This window comes from Rhinolophus hipposideros (genome assembly GCF_964194185.1).
Source record: "Rhinolophus hipposideros genome assembly, chromosome: 11".
Taxonomy (NCBI): Eukaryota; Metazoa; Chordata; class Mammalia; order Chiroptera; family Rhinolophidae; genus Rhinolophus; species Rhinolophus hipposideros.
The window spans coordinates 19,581,987-19,607,762 of NC_138057.1; the positions used below are offsets into that span (position 1 = coordinate 19,581,987).

General features: G+C 38.5%; 2 protein-coding genes across 5 annotated transcripts in view; one reads left to right on the plus strand and one right to left on the minus strand.

The window, feature by feature from the left end:
- SLC24A2 (solute carrier family 24 member 2) overlaps positions 1–25,776 on the plus strand; it is a 245,013-nt gene that overhangs the window by 60,796 nt on the left and 158,441 nt on the right. The gene's annotated exons all lie outside the window — the stretch shown is intronic.
- Positions 20,027–24,944, minus strand: LOC308505122 (crk-like protein). Its single transcript, XM_081066816.1, has one exon. It carries the CDS (start codon positions 22,611–22,613, stop codon positions 21,702–21,704), a length of 912 nt encoding a protein of 303 aa, XP_080922942.1. The 5' UTR covers positions 22,614–24,944; the 3' UTR covers positions 20,027–21,701.

Sequence of the window (25,776 nt, forward strand, 5' to 3'; positions counted from 1 at the left end):
GGATAAATACAATTACTACATCAAAGGTATGCACATTCAAGATGTGGCTAGGCATTGCCAAATAACCTCCAAGATAAATTTTCACATTTAACATTTTCCAAAGACTCATTCCACATTGAGTGTGATGAAATATTGTCATAGTTTTCATTGTCTTGCGTATCTCCCTTTGATGACATTTGAGGCTTAAAGGAAATGAGGGAGATAACCATGCCACTATGGAATATGCTGGCAAAAATAGTAGTCCACTAAATTTTCCTGTGGACACATGTGAGGTGAACTGGCATTCATTGATTGAAATGGTAGTTCCTTTCTCCTCGTTTGTCTAGTTCACTCATCAAACATTTATTGAGTGTCTACTGTGTGGAAGGCAAGGTGGTGGGCACTAAGGTTTTTCCAGAAATGAGTGAGACCTGTATGGTCAATCCCAGACTCCTGTGTTTGCTTGCTTTCTCTCTCTCTCTCTCTCTCTCTCTCTCTCTCTCTCTCTCTCTCTCTCTCTCTCTCTCTCTCTCTCTCTTTCTCTCTCTCTTCTTTTTGTAGGCAATTATGTTATTTTTTAAATTTACATGCAGTGAAATTCTTTGCTTTTGATTTACTGCTTTGTTTTTAATCCAAACCTCAAATCAAACAAATAAAAGAAAATTTTTGCTATTGAATATGCCCTTTGCTATAGTTTGAATATTTGTGTCCCCTTAGAAGTCATGTCTTGCAGGCTATGCTTAGATTCCGAGGGGGAAGTCCTCATGAATGGGATTAGTGCTCGCATAAAAGAGACTCCACAGAACTCTCTAGTCCCTTCTGCCATGTGAGGATTCAAGGAGAAATTTGTCACCCAGGAGAAGGCCCTCACCTGACCATGCTGGCATCATGACCTCAGACTTCCAGCTCCAAAACTGTGAGAAATAAATTTCTGTCGTTTAAGGGTGGCCAGTTAGCTCATTTGGTTAGAATATGGTGTTAATAACACCAAGGTTGCCGATTCGATTTCCCACATGGGCCACTGTGAGCTGCGCCCTCCTTAAAAAAAAAAAAAAAAAAAAAAAAAAAGTCTGTTGTTTATAAGCCACCCAGTCCATGGTATTCTGTTATAGCAGCCCAAAGGGACTAAGACACCCTTTATCCTGTTTGTGAATAAAATCAGCTAGCTTAGAGTTCTTTGGGCCTCTACACAAAAAATGAGGAGCCTCCCAATATCTGGAATTTCCTACATGAACAGTCTGTGCAGTTAAACTTATTTTTTTATGTAAAGTGTTAGTTTTGGTTGTTTTTGTTTTATTTTGTTTTGGTTTTGAGGTAAACAGTATGTTGCCTTTGAAAATTGTTCTGCATTTTCTGAGTCTTTCTCCCCCCAGAATCGAGAAACTTCTATAATCATTATGTACGACACCTTAAGACTTTTTCATTATAACAAAAAAAAACAAATAAAAGCATTTTAATAAAAGGGATAGTCTTCTGAGCTGAAACTGCATTATCAACCTGAAACTCTAGAAAATGATGCGACTCAGTGTACTAAAAGGACAACCAGCTTAGCCCCCTTATTGCCCTTTATCTGAATTTATGAGATAGCATTCTTTTCAGTTTGGCTTTTTTTTTTTTTTTTAATTATCCAGCTGGGAGTGAGTCAAAAAAAGTTTTTTGTCATTAACTTATTAAAAATGCACTCCATACAAAACAAGTCAAGTGAGACCATCTGCCGTTCAGAAAACCTTAAATACCCAAAGAGCAATATGATCTGTACACTTTGGACCTGAGCTGGGACTAATGCACTTAGAGAGGGCACAGCCTGCAAGCGCAGCGCACTTGTCCCCACGCCCGTGCCCCACATGTTTACCTGAGGAGCGCTTGAATCTGAGTGTTCGCTGTTTCACTTGAAAAGGGCTAACGACATTGACTCCCAGGGCTGTTTAGGCTCTGAGGATTAACCTACTTTGTTTTCCTTTCCTGAACTTTCCGAAGTGTGCCATGAAGACTGGAAGCAGCCCCTTTCCCCCCCGACAAAGAATTGGGAATGATCTCAGTTTATGGTGTCTGATTTTTAATAGTAAATGTTTAACCATGTTTTCAAATAAAGGTAAAACTAATTTGATCTTTGCTTAGAGAGGTATAATATAAATTGAAATAGTGTAGTTTTTCAGATAAAGTCTTCTTTTCAATGCTTAGGATAAAAAAAGTTTTAAAAATTATTTCTTCCAAAAAAGGGTTTACAGCGACATTACTTGAAAACCTAACAAAATAGTTGGGGAAAGAGTGAAAGATGTAACAGTTATTCATCTGACAAGTAGGTATAAGTGTCTACTACAAACTAGCTGGTGTTCTAAATGCTTAGGCTCCTACAGGGGACAAAACTGCCCCAAATTCCTGCCCTCTTGGCGCTTACCTTCTTGTAAGGTACAGAATATGTAAGTAATGTCGTGTGTAGGAGGCTGCAGAGTGCTCTAAAGAAAAATAACTTAGGGAAGAAGGTTGGAGAATTATAAAGTCAAATTCTAATGCAAAAAAAATGCTGATGATGAGCTAAACATGTGATACAAGTTATTTAAGGCCGTTTTTCAAAATCTGAATTGTATTTGAAGCGTTCTTTTTTGTTTCCTGAGGGGATGACAAAAATATCACTGTATAAAGATTCCCCCTGTTCTTTGATTCTATCCCTATAAAAATGTCTAGTATGTATGCCACCCTAAGCTGGGACTATACAGCCTTCAATCTCAGCAGACTTACTTGATACGAAGGACAATTTAGGAGTGGCAAAGCCTGCAGACACAAAATAGCTGTTTTTACTTCCCTTGTAAATAAGGTCACACAATCTTTGCTTCTAAAACTTTCTTTGAAAGTTTTACCCCCAAGTATTTAGGTACTTGAATGAAATGGGAACAAGTAATAAATCTGGGATCGACTCCACAGAAGCCTCCAGCAGGATGATGTTCTGCTATGTACTACCCAGCAATAAATACAGTCTGATCTCTCCGACATGAAATAAAAATGCCAAGATGTGCCCAGAGCGCTCAGTATAACTTTAAAAGTAATCAGAAAAACTCTCCTTGACTTAAAAGAAAGGCTCTGTAGATCAAGTTGAATTTGCCTTGGGTCAAACAGGTCAATTCTACACGATGCAAAAATCTTCCATAGAACAGTTGATAAACTGCAGATGAATTGAACTAAGTTAACCATATGTGAATCACTCTATGCTGTAATGATTTTAAGTGAGTCATCCGCATAGCAACTAGAGCTTATTTAGTGCCAAATGGTCGTATCTGCCAACAGAATTTGGTAATCAATGTGAAGAGAGCACAACCACAGTTCATACTCTGTTCAGTTTGGAGAAGATTGCTGAGGTCTCCATACTCCAATCACCACCTTCTCCCCTGTCTCTCTTCTTGTTTTAAGGGAAGTGCTGTGCCTTCTGATTGCTGTGTGCTTCCCCGAAAATATGACCTCACCAGACAATCAACTCTAATGTGTCTTTTAGAACAAAAATTAGTATAAGACCGGTATTATTTTACTATAATATAAGACCAGGTCTAATATAATATAATAATATAATATAATTAATATAATATAATATAAGATAGTATAATATAATATAATATAACATAACATAATACCGGGTCTTATCTAACATAAGACTAGGTCTTATATTAATTTTTGCTCCAAAAGACGCATTAGAGCTGATGGTCCAGCTAGGTCTTATTTTCAGGGAAACACAGTAGCAGTAACCACACTGCAATTTTATTTGCTTTTATACCAAAACAAACAAAAGAATAACATGGACTCACAGTGATGCATTACAAAGCAAGATTGTCCTACTGTTTATGGAACCAGATTTTTCCTTCTCCTTTTACCTTTTTGGTTGAATAGAAGCTATTCTTGAAGTTATATTCTCTTCCAGGCGATGAGAGTCATGTTATTGCAGCAAGGAGACTGCCTGTGAAGAGGAAGTCGAATCTGTGTCATGTTAGGGTGCATTGCCTGTCTGGATTGCATAATGAAAGGTATTGTCAAAAGGTGACTCCAGGGTGACTGGTTTCTGAGGTGTCATCAAGCTGAAGAAGAAATCTTGATCAGGGCCCATAGGCCTTGGCTCGGCTTCCTTTCCTCAGAGCTGGGTTTGCTTCAAGAATCAAGCGATTGCAATGGTTGTTAATATTCCTTGTTAAGCAGACGCCCATACACTGGGAAAATAAGGTTTACCCTTTTTTCCCCCGTGTCAAGTAAGTCTGAATATAAAAGAGCTAGGGCATAAATGCATTGGACTTTTAAAGCTGATATATCTCTACCCCAGAGGAGAATGTGAGTAGCTGCTATGTACTGGGAGTAAGGGGAAAACTGCCCTAAGATAGGCTCCATCTAAAGCTGACGTATGGACCCACATCCACTCAGTTCTGTGTCTTTAGGAACATGGAGAAGGGGTACATGTAAGCTGTTCCCCCCAAACTCTCACCCCTGAAATACCACAGGAAAGGTGGCCTTCATGTGTATTTTTCATGCTGTAACATTTATTCATACAACATCTCATCACATTCTTGTGTATATTTACTTTAAATTGGCAAAAATAAATGTGCACCTTAAGCAAAATTTCATGTATGTATAAATGAAGTCCTGAGAAGATAGCTTATTTTGTAGACAGTTTACCTCCAAATCTGAGAGCTTTTATCAAAGCATTCAACAGAGTTTATACACATTTCATCCTAAGCCAAAATAGAGTAAAAATAAAATGTTGAGCCAAATTCTCCTACCTAAACTATTTGCTGAAGGAGGCATGTTTGGATTGGCAGTAGCTCTTTAATTACTGAAGAAACAACTGGTTGAATTGTATATAATTACAATATGCAATATGAAATTAACCACTTGTTAGGTGCACATTGTGCAAGGTATACTCCAGGGTTTTTCAGCCTGTTGACAGTCGGGCTAGATACTTCTTTGGTGTGGGGAACTGTCCCAGGTGCTGTAGGATGTTTGGCTGCATGCCTGGTCTCTGCCCACCAGATGCTAATATCCCCCGACCCTCCAGTTGGGACAACCAAATATGTCTCCAGATATTGCACTTCCTTTTTTAAACTAAGACTGAACTCTTTCTAGACTTAATAATGTGGCTTTTTTGGAATTAGAGCATCTGGAGGTGATTGGATCTGGAGGTAACTCTGTTATCCATTTGTAAATGCCACAAAAGACCTACTTGGCATTGTTTTACTGAAGTGGAAGTCATGTATCAGACCTTGAACCAATGTATCAGACCTTGTATCAATAGTATTACCTTTTGGCAGGACCTCCTCCCAATTCCCCTCCCTCCAGAAGAGCCAAATGCGTGTCAAAACATTTAGAAATTTTATCCTGTCCCCAACTCATTTTTTACAAATCAGAATTGTGCACAACTGTCTTTCAAATGTCTTGAATCTTCAATGTCGTTTTAACTTTGAAGACATCACATTGCTCAAAGGAAATGACTTGCTCAAATTGTGTCATGTTTGAAAAACAGATAGTTTTGCATGTTGCTGTGTCAGTGTGGTTCCCTTCCTCACTGCATTCCTCATTAAGTCTGACTGGGCAAGAAGCAGCTATGCGCTTAGCCAAGTACGTGAGATTAATCATAACCGTGTTCACCAAACTTTGTGGCTCCTGCTTATCCAAATAAGAAGTCTTCTAGGAAGACTTGTTCTTAAATTCTTCTTCAAATAAATTACCATTCTCTCCCAGTTAGAATAATTGTGTCATTATCAATAGTACTGCGTAGCAAATTAAATTATAAGAATGGCAAACGTTATGTTTGGATATTAATCTTACTATAGATGTGCTGCAAATCATATTATATGATGAGTTAGATTACTTCATAAATGAGAGACCTCTAAACAGCTCAGTGCATTCGACCAGTGTAAATTTATGAATTGCACAGACTCATTGTGGCAGAATGCTCACCTTATCAGAGGCATACCTTGCGGAGGTCTCAATACCTAATCAGTTCTCAGTAAACGTTTGTGGAATTAAGCTCTTTATAGTAATTTCTGTCCTGAAGCATGATGTATAGAAGACTTTTTGAACTGCGAATATTGCTTTAATGCTTTGTTCTCACTTTGACTCTGGTTTTAGCCTTCTGTTATTAATTATTAACAGAAATTCTCTTAAAATTAGTTTTCAAGGAGAATTCCATGAATAGAACAGTAAATGATCTGTCTATATCTGGTTTAGGTATACTGGGAGGTAATATCCCTAATGTTTCTTAAGGCCCCTTCTGGTGCTACCATCAATTCTAATGTCACATGGCAAACTTATTTCTGAGAGAGTACGTTAAAGTCACTATAAGAAGATGAAAGATTCAGCTTATGGCTTTAGACAGAGTGTAAGGGGAGAAAACTGTGACTGCAAATTAAATGGAAAGTGATGGAATGTTTGGAATGGAAACACTTTTATTAAATATCATTTTTAAAATGGGGGAGGAGTGCCATATGTTCTGTGGGCTCATTCTTTTTTAGTGCATCTTATTTTTCTTTATTGTTAGCAAAACTACGAAATAAATTAAAACTCCTTCACATGTATGCAACTGACATAGAAAAAGAGAGTAAATGACATGACTGCTAGATAAAGCAGCATCTAAAATAATTGCCATAAGCTATTTGGAGATTTATTGTGAATTAGATTGCAGGAATGTGCATGATAAAAGTGGCATCTGTCACTTAAAAACAATATAATTTAAAATGGCTACATGTGTACTGCTTAGATTGACAGGTCTTTAAATTTTGATGATAATTTTATCACTACCACCCCCAAACCCCAGAATTTTATGTGCCATTTGCTTTGGGATTTTCCTTGAATTAAAAATTGAACAATCTTATTGTGGTGCAGAGAGGATTTCATTACTTTCAGAGGTGACCTTCCAGATTCTATTAGGACAAGAAAATAGCCTTTAATAACATCACTCAAAACCTATCTTCCCATACTGGCTTCACCTCATTCTAGCACCTCCAAATATTCTAGAAACTCGTTCTTTGACATTTCTCCTTCACTCTGCCCTTCCCACCCAGAGTCAGTAATAGATGTGTGTCATGGGTTTTGGGAGTCCTCTGTATTATTTAGTTTGTTTGTAAGATTCTGTCACTTGTGTTGTTGTTGCCTCAGCTCTTTAAGTTGAGAGTATATTCAAGATAGGGATTGAATATACTATTCCTTTGTAACTTCACAGAGCCTAATTCAGATCTTGTACCTAATGGGCATCTGGTAATATTAATAACTGGTTCTTTCTGATAAAATACCCCATGATGCCTTGATTTATAATGCATTTTTTAGCTGTACCATAGGAACTACAAACTGAGTGTTAGCCAGCTATTTACAGCTCTCCTGTTGAAGATGTAATAGTGCCAAATGAGGCGGGACTTTTATTGATGTTACTATGTCACAAGCCATAATTTATTATTTTTTTTATTTTAAAGTTTATTTTATTTATAGTTGCCCAATCTAGCATTCTCAGATCAGCCCAAGTTACTCCTGTAAGGAGCCACTTTTTGTTTTTTCAATAGGATTTCTAATCTCATAAACTTTCTCAGGGAACATTCTTGAAGATGGTATCTGATTTCACTTGCTCCAGGATGCCTTAATCTGGATTTTTCTCACCTAAATAAATCTATTTGCACCTACCTCTTACTATACATGAAACTACTTAAATACTGTTTTCTATAATTTTCTTTAAAGTGTAAAGAAGGTCATGAAAATAGCATGTACAGTTGGCAGGTAGTTTCTGGAATGCTTTCTCCTCTGACGAGAAATTGCATAACCAATGGGCTGTGAAGAATTTGGAAAAGTATAATGGAAAATAACCTTATATTAGAAAATGAAGAGGAAAAGGTATACAAAGTGAAGTTGAAGAAATGAGGTCCATTTATCTGAAAAAGAGGAGCAAACCTTACTAATTCAGTGACTGTTTTTAGTTGTGTGAAGAATAATGGCCAATGTTTTCTCCATGCTATACAGACAGAGAGACTATTTTTTAAAAAGAAAATAAGCTTTAGATGGCAAAGCTTGTTTTAATAAGATGAAAATATCTCCCAAATGAAAGCTGTTACGTGTTAGAATGATTTATTTAGGACTGTGGAATTGTTTCATTAGGAAGTCATAAGAATGAGGAAGACACATAAGTTTCTGAAATTATGAGGACTAAATGACAATTTAAAGAGCCTCCTATTTTAATGGTTTTTAAGATTCTTTCCATTTATTATTTAATTTCTTTATTAACTTCTCTGATTCTATCAGATTTGTCATCAGATCATGATTAAAGCTTTTTAAACCTTCATTGTCAAAGAAGGGAGAAGACTTTCATGTTAGGTTATTTTATAGGAATACATGTTTGTGTTCCTCTTTCTTCATATTTTTCTTCTTTTATTGGCAAATTGCTAGCTCTGAAATAAAAAGTAATTCCAGATTTGCACAAGAACTCCTTGGCCAGCATCAACAGAATGTCAATATTTTAGCATATTTATAATGGAAAAGGAAGACTATAACTGAAATCTAGCTGAGATCATTTTGCTCTAGGTCTTTATGAACATAAAGAGTTGATGTTTTCATTTCCATATAAACCAGATGAATTGTATTTTAAAACTGAGGTTTTCAGAGTGGAAATTTTTTTGGATTAGATGCTGTTTTCTAGTGTGTGTGTGTGTGTGTGTGTGTGTGTGTGTGTGTGTGTGTGTGTGTGTTTTGAAGAATTTTAAATTTCCCTTCATGATATTGGGACAACAGTGGTTTTTCTTAAATTTATGAAAGAATAATTACCATGGAGAGAAACTTGTAGAAAAAAGAATCAGAAATTGGCATTTCTATATCACAGAACTACACATTCCAGGGCAGAATTACTGGGAATTAAATGATCCCTTGTATAATTCCAAGTAATTTAGAAACTTAGAAAATCAAGTCAGGGTAATATTAAAATCAGGGAAATATGTGATATTGGTATAAGCTTTTGGAAGTAACACACACACACACACACACACACACATACACACACACACACACCACTCTACACACACACAAATTACTTCAGAACTACAGAAAGGAAATTGAGGACATGAGTTTCTATTTAAGTATTTGCTGTTGAGTTGAGTTAAGAATATATTGGATCCTCTTGGGCCACACCAAGGTAATTTGATTATGAAAACCAAAAAACAAACAATAAAACAAACAAGCAACAACAACAACAGAACTTTCAGTGTAAAATATCTCCAGACTCTGAGAAGAAACCGCAGCTTTATGGAGAATTCTGTAGCACCATGGACAGCTGCCGCAGTCTTCCTGCTGTTCTGTAGCTTCACACGCAGGATCTAGATAAGAACAAATTCATGGCTTATAGTCCACATGTTCATTGTGAAATTCCACCCTTGCATTTTCTGACAACGCCGTCTCAGGTGAGCACTTCCATCTTTGAATGGGCCCTTCCCACTACATTGTTTGAACAATTTGTGTACCGTCTTTGCAGGTCCTTTTGCAGTATCTGGTAAATTATTGTAGATTCTGAGTCAAATTTATAGTCCAAAAGCCCTAACTCAGCCTCACTCAGTTTTGGTTGGCACACACAGAGGTTTTTTAAAATACAATGTAGCAAGGTAAGAATTGCTTGTATTGGTTGGTCACAATACTAGAAGTATAGCATTTATCTCAAGCCTGCTTCATCCATTTGTGTTACGTCCCTGGCCACTGTAGGAATTTGTGTGAACTATATTATAGAGCTCCAATAGAATTTAGAGGGACTTTAGAGTTGTCTCAATGAAAGACTAAGACCCTGAAAGATGATTGGCTTGCTTAAAGTCACTTAACATTGTATATATATTGTATATATTATATGTATGTTTTGCTAATCATAGTTTTTAAATGTGACCTACTCTATTATATGCACTAATGGAAACCCAGAGAGAACATAATCCAGAAAGGTGGATAACAACATGAGACAAAATATGCTGAGTCATCGGGATGGTTATACGAAGTTTGTTTAGGTTTGAAATGCATTTTGCTAAATCAATAAACTTGCTGACGTTCTTGTAAGTACTCAGGATTTGATTTTCATCAGAAACAAAACTTTTTGTAAATCCCTGAACTCAGCCCAGCCTGGTTCCTGTCTTTCTCTGCTCTGTTTCTCACCTTCTGGTCTCTTTCTCTTCTGCCATTAGTAGGGGTTTTAGATGCAGTTCAATTCTTCTCATTTATCAGCTTCAGCTTTCACCTGTACAACAAAGGTCTAGGATCCAAGATGGTACAGGCATCTCGAAAGCGTTGAGCATCACCCAAGAGCATTGTAAAGAGCTCAGGTAAAACAAAACAAAACAAAAAATGATGTGAAATAGCCTGGGTCAGATGTGAAACAAAATAATAGGTGCTAAAGACATTAGTCCTGAGTAATAAATCATCGGCACATTTTAAAGATACGAGCCACACTTCCTCTGCCACTAATTTGGTGGCAAGAGTGTTGCAGTAGGTCTCTTGGGAGACAGACAAACTCTTCTGATCCAAAGCTTGATGTTGGGAACCAAGGAAAAGAATGTCTTGTGACTGTGAGCACCAGGATAGCAAACTATGCCTCAGAAAACTCCTTCGACAATCAAGTCTTAGCAGCCAACACCCAGAAGGGATATTCATCAGGAAAGTTGGCGTTTGGGGTCGTCTAAGAAGTGGAGGTGGAACAGAGATGGTGAGTCTCACTTTGCAGAAGACTTGATTGCTGACTGCCCATATTCATTCCACTTGACAGCTTGTTGCAGAGGGGCTCCTCTTTGTCGTACAGCTCAAAACGTATCAAGGGAAATGTGTCCCACTTTCCTCCGACCAGCTCTAAAATTTCAAAAGGCAAAACACCAGTATAAATTCAGAGAGAGTCATGAGGGAAATAAGTTGGCACCACACTTTAAAGTTCCAAAAGTTGAAGAAGAGTGAAAATGGGTCATCTTTTAATGAGCTAATAGGAAGACATTGCCACAGTGGGAAATGTTGATCCAAGGATTTGAACAGGCATAACATTCATCTCAGTTCTAGGCATTCACTGTCTTTGACACAGGAACCTGTCTGGCAGTAAGGGACCAGTCTAACACAGCCTTGTCACCCAGTTGTCATCATGGTCTTCATATATCCCAATCTGATTAGATCTTTAGCACATGCATGCATTGTCTTTTTGTAATTATTTTCATGTAGTTGAATCACTGAGAAACTAATTCTTTGACGTTTTTAGGAAAAACCTTACCCAGTATAATCACGGCAAGAGGCTTCAGATGATATTAGTCATAGAAAAAGAGGAGAATCTATAGAGAACAACTAAGAAAATAATTTAAAAGCCAGTTTAAAAATTCAGAATCTCAAGCATTATAGTGGGCCCCGATCAGGTGAACTAGCATTGTATAACTTCATTGTTCATCATTTTAACTTTCAAATTTAGATGACTTTGTATAGACTTCCATTTTTCTAGAATCCTAAAAAAAAAAAAAATCAAGTAAATAGGCTTGTTTGTTGTTGTTACAATGTTCTGAATGACTCCTGAGGCAAATATTTTGGTAGCATCTTTTTATTGATAAATGCATTTTATCCTCATTCTTTGAAAATTTGAAATCCATGGATAGTGCATATGGCATTTCTTGATTCATCAAAAAATTAAGTTGACCTAACCATTTCATTCTACAAACATTTCCAAATAAACTTGAGTGTACTGGGTTCTTTATGAGGCACCTTTCTCCTGTGGAGTCTTAGTATAGGTCTCTTTCTGATCTAACATTGCCATTTTCTTTTCTAAAAACTTGAGAACCAGTAAGTCAGCTCAGTATGTTCAAGGTTGCAGAGAAATATGCTGCAAAGCTTAGAGCCCTTTGGCCTGTTTTCCAGGGTGTTCTTCATTAGCTCTTACTGATTCTGTCTCTATTTTGTCAATGATGTGACTGAAGAGAAGTTCTCACAGCCTTTGGCAACGTGAACTACAGTAGTTCATCCATTATCCAGAACTCAGATGTCAGGTTACAAACCATTGCAAGCATTTAGAATAGCACCAAACCCGGTGTGATGGGAGAGAGGCGAAGTGTTAGGGACAGATAAATGTGTGTTTTAAAGGGTTCTTTGTCCAGGCTTTCAGCAGACAAAAGTAACAGGAGTAACCAGTGGTCCTAATCCTGAAACCTTGAGACCACCCTTGCTTTTGTTTATGCACAGTTCACAAAAGGACTCTTGTTCGTAAGAATGACCATAGGTCATTAAAATAGACACACACACACACACACACACACACTCAATGTTACAGATACTCTGTTACAAAAGAGAGGAAAGAATTGTGTATTTTGAAAGATGTTAATCAGTGGAAAACTTGGAAAATATGAAAGTAGAATTACTTAAGTTTTAGAAGTTCTACTTGCTGGGTAAGGGGGATCAAATATATGGTGATGGAAGGAGAACTGACTCTGGGTGGTGAACACACAATGGGATTTATAGATGATGTAATACAGAATTGTACACCTGAAATTATGTAACTTCATTAACAATTGTCACCCCAATAAATTAAAAAAAAAAAAACAAGTTTCCCCCTGGAGACTCTTGGGAGCTGAGGGGTTGTGGAACTTCATAGAGTACTCTAACTATTCACAAAGATCTACAAGCAGTCAGGAGATATCTTTACCTCCTTCTCCAAAATGTGCAAGTTTCTTGGCGCTTGTAATTTCTCTTGAATATTTGCAGTTCTTTCCAGCAGAAAGTCAGCATTTTAGAAATTATTCTAATATGTCTTATGGAGTTCAAGAAAAATACAACAAATTATCAGGGGAAAAAACATTCAGTCTTATAACTAAGTAAATAAATAAATAAACTGAAAATAAATTGAGTAAAAACGTGAATAAATTTACTAGGGATGGAAGTCAGAGTAGTACTAACTGAATTGATAAGTTTATAGAGTGATGCAAACAAAAGCCTCTAAAAATATATTTTGTTTGTGGAAGACAAAAGCAGATCTTGAATCAAGCACATTTCTAATTATGAGAATGCTTTTTCTCTGGTGGCAAGCAGATATCAAGGTTTATAATGGTGAGAATGTTATTTTCCGATGATATGAAATGACTGTAATTTTCAGTCTCAGAAAGGCATACTACTCAAAAATGTGGCTGACAAATACATACAAAATGTTTTATTTCTTCATTCAAAGCATTCTTTTAGAGATGGAGAGTAAAACTGTGCCCATTACTAGAAAACCCCCTAAAACCTTGTCATTGTTGTATATAACAACCAATACAGATTTTAATAGCTAAATAGAGTTGAAATCTTTCTGTTGGTGGCATGTCTCCATTCCCCAAAAATGAGAACTTGTCTCTCTTGAAACTTTCCAGTGGGTACCTTCTTCCTTCCTTCTCTCATTCAACAAATATTTATAAACCACTTACCAATTGTCTAGATTCTAGGTTCTAGGGTTACAGCAGTGAACAAAACGGGTGAAGACAGAAAAAAAACCACTATCCGATACAGTATTAGCCAATGGTAATTACTATGAGGAAAAATAAAACAAGGAAAGGGGACAGAGCAAGTCTGTTTTAGCCTGGGTTTTGAAAAAAGTTCCCTAGAGATGACTTTTGAGTACAGACCTAAATTAAGTGAGGGAGCGAATCATGCCAATATCTAGGGCAGTGATTCTTAACCAGGGGTGATTTTGCCTCTCAAAGGACATTTGGCACCCGGAGATGTTTGTGGTTGTCACAACCCGGTGGATGTGGGAGCAGGGGGGTGGGGGGTGCTACTGACATCTAGTGAGTAGAGGCCAGAGACGCGGCTAAACGTCTTACAGTGCCTAGGGTAGCCCCCTGTAACAAAGAATTATCCAACCCAAAAAGTTAACAGCACTGAGGTTAAGAAACCCCGATCTAAGGAAACCGAATTTCAGGCCTAGAAGGAACTAAATACAAGAGGCCCCGAGATGGGAACTTGGTTGACATGTGGGAGGAAGACATAGATGGCTTTTGTGACTAGGGCACAGTGACAGAGATACTTAACCAGGAAAAAAATTTGAAGGGTATCTTAGAGACTGGACATGTGGGATAAGAGTCGAGACCTCTGCTTCATTCCTCACCCCTGCCTCATGCTCTACTAAGCTCCTATTCCACAACTCTCCTAGGAGAACTAGTCGGCTTTGCTAGTAGATGTCCAAGGAAGCTGATTCTGTTTTTTTGTAGGAGAAAAGGATTTCACATACTTGTTTACCTAAAGAGTGAGTTCTCCACACCCATCTTGCCTAGTGGTGGAGTCTCAGAATTAGTTCTGCAAAGGTTGGAAAGATCAGTTCCCTGAAGTTCTAGAGTGGAATTCTCCAGTATGGCAGTCACTACTCTCATGTAGCTATTTGAATTTAGATGAATGGAAATGAAATAAAACTTAAAATTCAGTTCTTCAGGTATACTAGCCACATTTCAGGTTCTCAATAGCCACATGGCTGCCATATTGGAGAGCTCAGATATGGAGTATTTTCATCAGTTTTATTGAGCAATACTGCTCTCAAATAATTATAAATGATATAAGGAACTTCTGAATTGAGCATTTATTTCCTTTTGTGAGAGATAAGGAAACTAGAACCAAGAAAGGTTAACTGACATGCCCAAGGTAACGGTATTAATTACTTTTTCCCTATAAAAAAAAAAACACACCACAGCCTGAGTAGCTTAAAAACGAAATTATTTATTTAGTCAATTGGGGCTGGCCTCCGCATGGCAGTTATTCTGGTTTCAGCTGGGTTCGCACACGTGATGATTGGGTCAACTGATGAGTTAGCTGGGAATGAGTGGCCTAGGATAGCCTCCACTATGAAGGCTCGGTATCTGCTCTTCACATCTGTCATCTCTAGCAGACTTTTCCAGGCTCGTTTACAGGATAGCGGTGGCAAGAACAAGAGCCAAAGCCCAGGTTTGGGACACCCACTTCACTTCTAATTAACTGTATTGGTGAAAGAAAGTCATAACAACAATCCAGATTCAAGGGTAGAGAAGTTGACTCTTGGTGGAAGGAGCTGCAAAGAATTGTGATCATATTTAAGTTTATCACCATCCCATAACCAATAAGTTGAAAATTGGAACTGAAACCCAAATCTGGTATGTCTAGTGGTGTTACCCTAAATTCCTCAGAGATTTTCCTGTCCTCTTTCTCTGATGCCTTCTGAGTCCCATTCCCTTAAATTTCATGTTTTTGATTTCCAGGCCATTTAGAAATTTTAAGAAACAAAAGAAGAACCTTGGATTCTAGCAAATGGTATAGTCCGTTAGTACTCAACTCATTCTCTTATATTGTCCTACATAGGAAAATGACAGGTAGTTTTAAGTAAATAGTTAAAGAACAAAGTTTATTTTATAAAATACAGAGGAAGAATTTTGAGGAAATATTACAAACCTTTGATGCAGATGGTAGCCAAGAGAAAATGATTATCTAAAGCACAAGCCTAATTTTGGAAATGGAGACACATTGACGAAAGGCTACGAAGCTGGAACACAGGAGTCTCAGAGTAGGGACAGAATAAAAACTTAGGGCCAGTGCTGTTACAGTAGGTAGAAGATTGTAGAAGACTATAATCCCAAGGGTACAACACAGGTGTTAAGCAGACTCGTTCAACATGGCGATAGCCAATGCTTTCTTGTGCTATTACTCTTTAAAATTATACTCAAAATTCTATGAAAATTTGAACAGCCTTTCCTGAAGGCAGAATACATTAAAGGATTTTAAAATGTTGCTGCAGTTTTCTCAGAATTTCCATTTCAAGTTTATCTAAACAAATGCTCAGCTATACAGTCAACAAGGAATGTCCATGAATATTAATTGCAATGATGGTTATTAATGTGAGAAGTGGTAACAGTCTAATTGAGCAACAGTAAAGCAATCAGTAAATTATACAAATCATTAAAATAATTTTTTTATAAACAGCAAAATCTTTAGGCTACAAAGTTAGTGGGATAAAGTTATCAAATCTGTGTACATATATTCTTATCCTAATTTTTTTTTTTTTTTTTTATTAATTAATTTATTTATTAGTTTCAGGTGTACAAAACAAGGTAATACTTAGACGTTCATCATTTATATCCCTCATACTGTGAACCCCCCTCCCCCCATCCACTATCCCTCCGACCTCACACTGAACCATCACATTATATATATAAAATTATAGTTGGCATTCATTAATGTTTAGCTTCTGATGTACAATGCCATGATCAGGTATCCACAGTATCCCTGAGGTGGTCTCCCAAATAGGACGCATGTCCATCGGATACCCAACAAAATCTTTACAACCTTATAGAATACCTTCCCCAAATTAATTTTCAAAAGAAAAACCCTGAGGCCATCTTGTGGTTACCAGCTGCTTCCAAATCCCTTCACCTTTCCCCTTATCCCCAACCCCCTCCCACACACCCATCTAACCACTCTCGGTTTTTTCTCTGCGTCCCCAAAACTGACTCTGATTAGTTCATTCACATAGTCTTTTCTTTAGATTCCATATATAAGTGAGATCATATGGTACTTGTCTTTCTCTTTCTGACTTATTTCACTTAACATAATGTTCTCTAGATCCATCCATGTTGCTGCAAATGATAAGATTTCTTTCTTCTTTATGGCTGCGTAATACTCCATTGTATAAATGTACCACAGCTTCTTAATCCAGTCATCTACCGATGGGCATTTTGGTTGTTTCCATATCTTGGCTATTGTGTAAAGTGCTGCAATAAACATAGGAGTGCATACAGATTTTTGAATTGGAGTTTTGGATTTCTCCGGGTAGATGCCTAGGAGTGGAATTACTGGATCATAGGGTAGTTCCATTTTCAGATTCCTGAGATACCTCCATACTGTTTTCCATAGTGGCTGCACTAATCTGCAGTCCCACCAACAGTGCACTAGCGTTCCCTTTTCTCCACATCCGCGCCAGCATTTGTTGTTTGTTGATTTATTGATAATAGCCATTTTGACTGGAGTGAGGTGGTATCTCATTGTGGTTTTTATTTGCATTTCTCTGATGGTTAGTGAGGTTGAGCATTTCTTCATATGTCTTCTTGCCTTCTGTATGTCCTTCTTAGAGAAATGTCTCCCCAAGTCCTCTGCCCATTTTTTAATTGGGTTGTTTGTTTTTTTGGAGTTGAGTTGAGTAAGTTTTTTATAGATTTGTGATATTAATCCCTTATCAGATATATCATTGGCAAATATCTTTTCCCATACAGTAGGATCCCTTTTTGTTTTATTGATGGTTTCCTTTGCTGTGAAAAAACTTTTTAGTTTGATGTAATCCCACATGTTTATTTTTTCTCTTACTTCGCTCGCGCGAGGGGATATATCAGTGAAAATCTTACTCCGGGTAATGTCCATGAAGTTTCTTCCTATATTTTCTTCTAGATATTTTATGGTTTCAGATCTTACATTTAAGTCTTTAAGCCATTTTGAATTTGTTTTTGTATATGGTGTAAGGAGGTGGTCCAGCTTCATTTTCTTGCATGTGTCCGTCCAGGTTTCCCAACACCACTTATTGAACAGACTATCTTTACCCCATCGTACATTCTTGCTTCCATTGTCGTAGATTAGATGGGCATATAGGCATGGATTTATGTCTGGACTCTCTATTCTGTTCCATTGATCTATGTATCTATTTTTATGCCAGTACCATGTTGTTTTGATTACTGTAGCCTTGTAGTATAGTTTGAAATCAGGTATCGTTATACCTCCCACTTTGTTCTTATTTCTCAAGATTGCTGAGGCTATCCGGGGTCTTTTATGGTCCCATATAAATTTTAGGATTATATGTTCTATTTCTGTGAAAAACGTCGTTGGTAGTTTGATAGGAATTGCGTTGAATATGTATATTGCCTTAGGCAGTATGGACATTTTAATTATATTAATTCTTCCTATCCATGAACATGGAATGTGTTTCCATCTATTTATGTCTTCTTTCATTTCTTTCTTCAGTGTTGTATAATTTTCTGAGTACAGATCCTTTACATCTTTGGTTAGATTTATTCCCAGATATTTTATAGTCTTTGGAGCAATTGTAAATGGAATTGTTTTTTTAATTTCTCCTTCTGCTATTTTATCATTGGTATATACAAATGCAACTGATTTCCGAATATTAATTTTATATCCTGCTACTTTACTAAATTCATCTATCAGTTCTAATAGTTTCTTGGTGGAGTCTTTAGGGTTCTCTATATATAGTATCATATCATCTGCATATAATGATAATTTTACTTCCTCCTTACCAATTTGGATGCCTTTTATTTCTTTCTCTTGTCTGATTGCTGTGGCTAGAACTTCCAGCACTATGTTGAATAGAAGTGGAGAAAGTGGGCAACCTTGTCTTGTTCCTGATCTTAGGGGGAATGGTTTTAGCTTTTCCCCATTGAGTATGATGTTAGCTGTGGGTTTGTCATATATGGCCTTTATTATGTTAAGATATGATCCCTCTATTCCCACTTTCTTAAGGGTTTTTATCATAAAAGGTTGCTGTATTTTATCAAATGCTTTTTCTGCATCTATTGATATGATCATGTGATTTTTATTTTTCATTTTGTTAATGTGGTGTATCACATTAATTGATTTGCGGATGTTGAACCACCCCTGCATACCAGGGATGAATCCCACTTGATCATGGTGTATGATCTTTTTAATGTATTGCTGAATTCTGTTTGCTAATAATTTGTTGAGAATTTTTGCATCTATGTTCATTAGAGATATCGGCCTGTAGTTTTCTTTCTTTGTGGTGTCTTTGTCTGCTTTTGGGATCAGGGTGATAGTGGCTTCGTAAAAAGTGTTTGGGAGTCTTCCTTCCTTCTGGATTTTTTGGAAGAGCTTGAGGAGAATAGGTGATAATTCTTTTTTGAACGTTTTGAAAAATTCACCTGTAAAGCCATCTGGTCCAGGGCTTTTGTTTGTTGGGAGATTATTGATTACTGATTCAATTTCCCTGGTGGTAATCAGACTGTTCAGGCTTTCTGTTTCTTCTTGAGTTAGCTTTGGAAGGTTGTGCGCCTCTAGAAAATTGTCCATTTCTTCAAGGTTGTCAAATTTGTTGGCATATAGTTGCTCATAGTAATTTCTTACAATTTTTTGTATTTCTGTGGTGTCTGTTGTCACTTCTCCTCTTTCATTTCTGATTTTATTAATTTGGGTCCTCTCTCTCCTTTTTTTAATGAGTCTGGCTAAAGGTTTGTCAATTTTGTTTATCTTCTCTAAGAACCAACTCTTGGATTCATTGATCTTTTGTATTGTTTTTCTGGTTTCTATTTCATTTATTTCTGCTCTGATCCTTATTATCTCCTTCCTTGTGCTCCCTTTGGGTTTATTTTGCTGTTCTTTTTCCAGATCCCTTAAGTGTGAAGATAAACTGTCAATTAGTGATGTTTCTTGTTTCTTTAGGTAGGCCTGCAGTGCTATGAACTTCCCTCTTAGGACTGCTTTCGCAGCATCCCATAGATTTTGGGTCGTCGTGTTCTCATTCTCATTTGTCTCAAGATATCTTTTGATTTCTTCTTTGATCTGCTGCTTGACCCATTCATTATTTAGCAACATGTTATTCAGCCTCCATGAATTGGTGTATCTTCCTGGTTTTTTTCCCCTGTAGTTCATTTCTAATTTCATAGCACTGTGGTCAGAGAAGACAATTGGTATGATTTCAATTTTCTTAAATTTATCGAGGCTTGTCTTGTGTCCTAACATATGATCTATTTTAGAAAATGTTCCATGAGCACTTGAGAAGAACGTGTATTCTGCAGCATTGGGGTGAAATGCTCTGAAAATATCAATTAAGTCCAACTGCTCCAAAGTATCATTTAAGGCTGTTGTTTCCATATTGATTTTCTGTCTGGAGGACCTGTCCCTTGTTGTCAGAGGTGTGTTGAAGTCCCCTACTATGATAGTGTTGCTGTTGATCTCTGTCTTTATGTCCATCAGTACCTGTTTTATATATTTAGGTGCTCCTATGTTAGGTGCATAGATGTTTACTAGGGTTATGTCCTCTTGTCGGATTGATCCCTTTATTATTATATAGTGCCCATCTTTGTCTTTTAATATTTTTTTCATTTTAAAGTCTATTTTGTCAGATATAAGTATTGCAACTCCAGCTTTTTTTTTGCTTCCATTTGCATGAAATATGTTACTCCAACCCTTCACTTTCAGCCTGTGTGTGTCTTTTGATCTGAAATGAGTCTCTTGTATACAGCATATACAAGGGTCTTGTTTCCTTATCCACTCAGCCACCCTATGTCTCTTGATTGGAGCATTTAATCCATTTACATTTAAAGTGATTATTGATAGGTACATAGTTATTGCCATTTTTAGATTTGTAGTAAATTGTTTTCATCTTTCTTCTATTTACAGAAGTCCTTTTAGTATTTCTTGCAATGCTGGCTTGGTTGTCATAAATTCTTTCAGTTTGTTCTTTTCTGGGAAGCTCTTTATCTCTCCATCAACTTTAAATGATAGCCTTGCTGGATAAAGCAATCTAGGTTGTAGGCCTTTGTGTTCCATCACTTTGAGTATCTCCTGCCACTCCCTCCTTGCCTTCAATGTTTCTGTAGAAAAGTCATTTGATAGTCTTATGGGAGTTCCCTTGTATGTAACCTTCTGCCTTTCTCTTGCTGCTTTCAAGATTCTCTCTTTGTCTTTAAGCTTTGCCATTTTAACTATAATGTGTCTTGGTGTGGGCCTGTTTGGGTTTATCCTGGTTGGAACTCTCTGCACTTCCTGGGCTTGTATGTTGGTTTCCTTCATCAGGTTAGGGAAGTTTTCTGACATTATTACCTCAAATATGTTCTCAATCCCTTGCTTCTTCTCTTCGCCTTCTGGTATTCCTATGATGCGCATGTTGTTGCGCTTGATGTTATCCCAGAGGTCTCTTAACCCATCTTCATTGTTTTTTATTCTTTTTTCTTTCTGTTGTTCAGTTTGAGTGATCTCTGCTAACTTGTCTTCTAAGTCGCTGATTCGATCCTCTGCTTCATCTAACCTGCTGGTCATTCCTTCAAGTGAGTTCTTAATTTCGGTAATTGTGTTTTTTAGTTCTAGCTGGTTGTTCGTTAATATTTCTACATCCTTTTTTAGCTCTAACTGGTTGTTCTTTATGATTTCTATATCCTTCTTTATGTCTTCTCTAAGCTCCTTAAACATTCTTATCACCAGTGTTCTGAACTCTGTCTCTGACATGTTGGTTACCTCTGCTTCATTTGGTTCCAGTTGTGGAGGTTTCTTCTGTTCTTTTATTTGGGACATGTTTCTTTGTCTCCCCATTCTGACTGACTCTCTGTGTTTGCTTTGATGTATTAGGAAGATCCCCTAGAGCTCTTAGTTCTTGCTGGGTTATCTTATGTAGTATGTGTCTTTTATATTTGACTTGGACTCGCCACAGCCTCAAGCTTTCTCTCATGAACATGGCAGAATCAGTCACAAGTACATCAAACAGGGTGGTGATGAGAAGACCCTTTCCTTGTCAATTCTCTTCACTTGTGTGCTTCCACCAGTATTTCCAGTTTATGATCCAAAAGAACTCTAAGATTGGCTCCTCTCTGACAATTATGACTATGATACAGATGCCGACGCAGCCACTGTGTGCATTCCAAACGTGTATGAGTCCGCCAGTCTGCAGAAAGCCGGACGTCGGCAATGCAGTGTAACTTGCCTATGCGACAGATGCTTTCCCACTCAAAGGAAACTAGGTATGGACAGGGAGAACGACGAAGCAGCAGGAAACAGGGCAACATCAATCACTCATTTTCATCTGGGTTTTGAGGGTCAAAGATTTTGACATGCGTAAAGGGGAAAAGCCCTTTGCGCCCATTCACTTCGCCTTCCCACTGGCCATTTATATTCATCCTTGTGACTTTCACAATGTCACCAACCTCCAATGCCAAGGCGGTCTTATCATAAGCACAGGGCACTCTTTTCTGGATTGCTTTTGCAAAGACAGGTCCATTCTGTGTGGATGGTAAAGGGTTGATCGCTGCTCCCGGAGTATTAGAAATCGCAGGTAGAGGAGTTGTGGTCTGAGGTTGAGCATATGCATGAGCAGGTTCTGGGATCCCATAACTGTTGGAATTCCTATTCCCATGCTTTCCGTGTGGTGAGGATCTCACAAGCTTTTCAACATAAGGGACGGGAATCATCCCAACCCGGCCGTCCTTGTTTCGGGCACTCCACCACTGTTCTTCAGGCTTCTCTATTATCGTCAGGATCTCACCCTTTTTAAAGGGCAGGTCTTCAGCATCATTTCCAGGAAAATCATACAGAGTCCGTACATATTCCACATTTTCTTCTGCTGTAGGCAGGTTGGGTACTGATACAGATCCCATTGGTGGACTTGGATACCTGGGCGCGGGCTCGATAAGGGTGGTGGTGTCCAGGTAATGGATCTTGTAGAACTCCAGTAGGGCTGGCAAGTGGTCAAACTCCTGGTCCCCGATCTTAAAACGGCGGTTGGGCAGCGAGTTGATGATGTAGTGGGAGACGCGCGAGTTCTCGGACACCGACAGCACATAGTCCCCGGGGCAGGTGGAGGAGTCGCGGACTAGGAACATGCCGTGGCGCTGGCCCTGGAGCCGGGTCTGCGCCTCCTGGCGAGACACCGGCCCCATGTACCAGGCAGAACGGTCTGATGAGTCGAACCTGGCGGAGGACATGGTGTCGGGCAGGGGCTCTGGGGCGGCGGCCGCTCGTGTCCGCTCTGGACGCCTTTGCCCGCCAGACGGCTTTGGGACCGAAGAAGGGCCTCTCGGCACACCTCAAGGCGCGCTTAGAGGGCCGAGCCAGCACCTTCCTCTTGGCTCCGGGCCCGCAGCATCCTCCGCCTCCGCCCGCCTGCTCAGGGGCCACCTCACGGAGGGAGCCGGCTCGGGGAATGCCGGGCAGAGCCTGAGGTCGGGGCGGGTGAAGCCGAGCCGCAGCAGAGGCCGCCCCGGGGTTCTCGGGATGCTCGGCGTCCGTGGGTGCCTCCAGTCACTCCTGACCTGAAACGCGTCGGCTCCGCGCTCCCACGGATCTGCGCCAACCCCCGCTGACACACCAAACACCGAGGTCCAAAGAGCGTCGCGCCTCTAGGGCGGTTTTGCCCAGCCGGTTCCCAAGAGCTGCAGCAACAAAATGGCGGACGCGAGATAAGCCCTAATTTTTTAAATAACTATTTTTTATATCTTCTTTATTTCCTACAATGAAACATGAAGTGTTTTTACAATCAGAAAAAAAAGTTTTTTAAATTTATTTCATATAATATAAAATACATGAAAACCATTCCCCTCTAAGGAGGGTTAGATTCAAATGCTACTGCTTTTAGACAAAAGGCCAAAAATTTACAGAGGAAAGATCCAAAGTAATTCATGAATTTATCTAAATCCTTCCTGACACAGCTCTTAAGGATGGTAAATTGATAAGATGTTTCATTTACTACAGATTTCCATTGAACTTTTTTTAAAAGCAAAAGAAATCTTGAATCAACCTTTTTCAGAAACTTCAGGGACACGTCTCATTTTTATAAACCAAGACTAGAAGATGTTCACCCTTTAGGGGGTTTCATATATTTCAGTTGTGAGCACGTCTTAGTCTTCTTAGATTTACTCACTAATGAATTCTATTTTTTTACATTCAGATTTTTCATTTTTGTTGTAACTCTGTCTGATTGGCAAAACTCTGCATGGTTCAAAACTTCAAACAGTGCAAAAATGATCACAGGAAAAATAACTTGCCCCATCCCTGATCTCCAGTCCTCCAGTGTCCCTTCCCATGAGGACACTATTAGTTTCACTGCTGATGTATTCTTCTATCAGTAGTCTATGATTGTACACGCATTTATAAAAATTAAAATTTGAACAGACTTTCTTGAAAGTAGATTGGCAGAATGCATTAAAGGACTTTAAAATGTTGGTAAAGTTTTCTCAGAATTTCCCTTTCAAGTTTATCTAAACAAATATTCAGATATACAGTCAACAAGGAAAGTCTACGAATGTTAATTGTAATGATGCAATGTTAATTGTGTAGACTCCCGCCCCTTTTCTCCACAAATGAGACTATATTATACTCTCTGTTCTCCACCTTGGTTTTTTTTTTTCCCCACTTTGTTTGGGAGATGATTTCATATTAACACATAGAGGTATCAATCTTCCTAAGAACCATATGGAATCCTCATCTTAAGTCTTGAGAGTTAACTGCCCTCAGTCCCCTGGATGGTTTTCTCTGCTGCTCTTATCCTGAGCTTCCCAAGGCTCTTCATGCTAAGATGTTCTGTGACCCCTTAGAAGGGCAAATTCCCCAGTGTTGTTCGGGGACATGACAAAGTTTCCTTTACTGTCCCCAGGACAACTCGGATGGTGAGTTGGTGACTGCCAGGTTTATGCTTGATTAGCTATCCCATTTTCCTCAGTTTTTTAAAGGAATCCACAGGGGATCCTAAAGTCCTTACAGGGGTGGACATGATTTTGATGCTCCTGGTTCTGAGTTTAGTTTGCATCTTTTCTTCTCACTGTGTAATTTTCCACTTGCCCACACTGCAGCTTCTATTTTGCTTTTCTGCCCACACACCAGAGATCTTGTTCTAAGCTATGAGTATTACTCAGTGACTGTTTTCTAACTTTAAAAACAAGTTTAAAGAACAAAGTATCTTCAGAATCACAGATATAGGCTTCATATTTTCTACTTAGTACACTGTATGTTACGTGCTTTGGTTTCTTTAGTTAGACGCCATCCTTAAATCTCAGGCATTATCCTTATATTGTACAGGCAATAGCTCTGGTTTCAAAGGGCAAAATCTCAGATGAGAATCAGACTCTTTAGTCAGTAGAGTTTACCCTTACTCATAAATTTGCTGAGCCCTTGGCGGTGGATGTCTTTTAAATCTTCTTTAAATGCTTATGGCAGTAGCTCTCCAATTTTGTGGTCTCATGTTGCTTTTACACTCTTAGAAATTTCTGAGGACCCCAAAGAGCTTTTGTTTATGTGGGTTATATCTTTCTGTATTTACCATATTCAAAAATTGAAAGGGAGAAAAAAATTAAAACCCAAGAAAACCCATGCACATGTAACATTAGCCATCAGAGCAATTGCACCATTACAAACATTTAGCCCCTGGAAAAGTCTTTTTATATGCTTTGAGAGAATGAGAGCAGAAAATGCAAATACAGTCTTAGAATTATTGTGAAAGAAACTTTAACCTCGCAGACCCCCTAAATAGAAATGCAGTGACCGGCAAGGATCCCTAGACTTTACTTTGAGAACTACTAGTCTGTTGTATAAATTTGAAACAATTATTTTTTGAGGAGAGCCAGGGCTTTTTTGGCTAGAAAATATTTTTCCACTGCCACTGAGTTAATCATCCCTTGGCCTAACGTGACCTTAGATCTCCATGGAGAGGACCAGAAGGAAATAAGCAGTTATTAAGTACATGCTCACTGCCTCTCACATCATTCCCCCACTTCCAGTTCATTACCAGACTCACTCTATTTACAATCATCTCTTTCCACTGACATTGGCCTACTTCAGACGAGGAGCGTCTCTCACCTGCATGAGTGCAGCAGCCTCCTAGCTGGTCTCCAATCCTCCTGTCTTACCTCCAGTCCTTCCTCCACGCTGTGGCCAGAGCATTCTTCCTAAAACCCCAGACAGACCACGTCTGACCCTGACAATTCATTGTCCTTTGAATGAAGTTAGACGTCCTCAATGTGCCTTACAGGACCCCTTCATTCCTGGGTTCTGCTACCCCCTTCAGTGTCACTTCCCTTCTTTCCACTGCCCCCTCCCTCTATCCCAAATTCACACCCTATCCATTTGAGTTTGCTGAGCACCTGAGTATGCTTG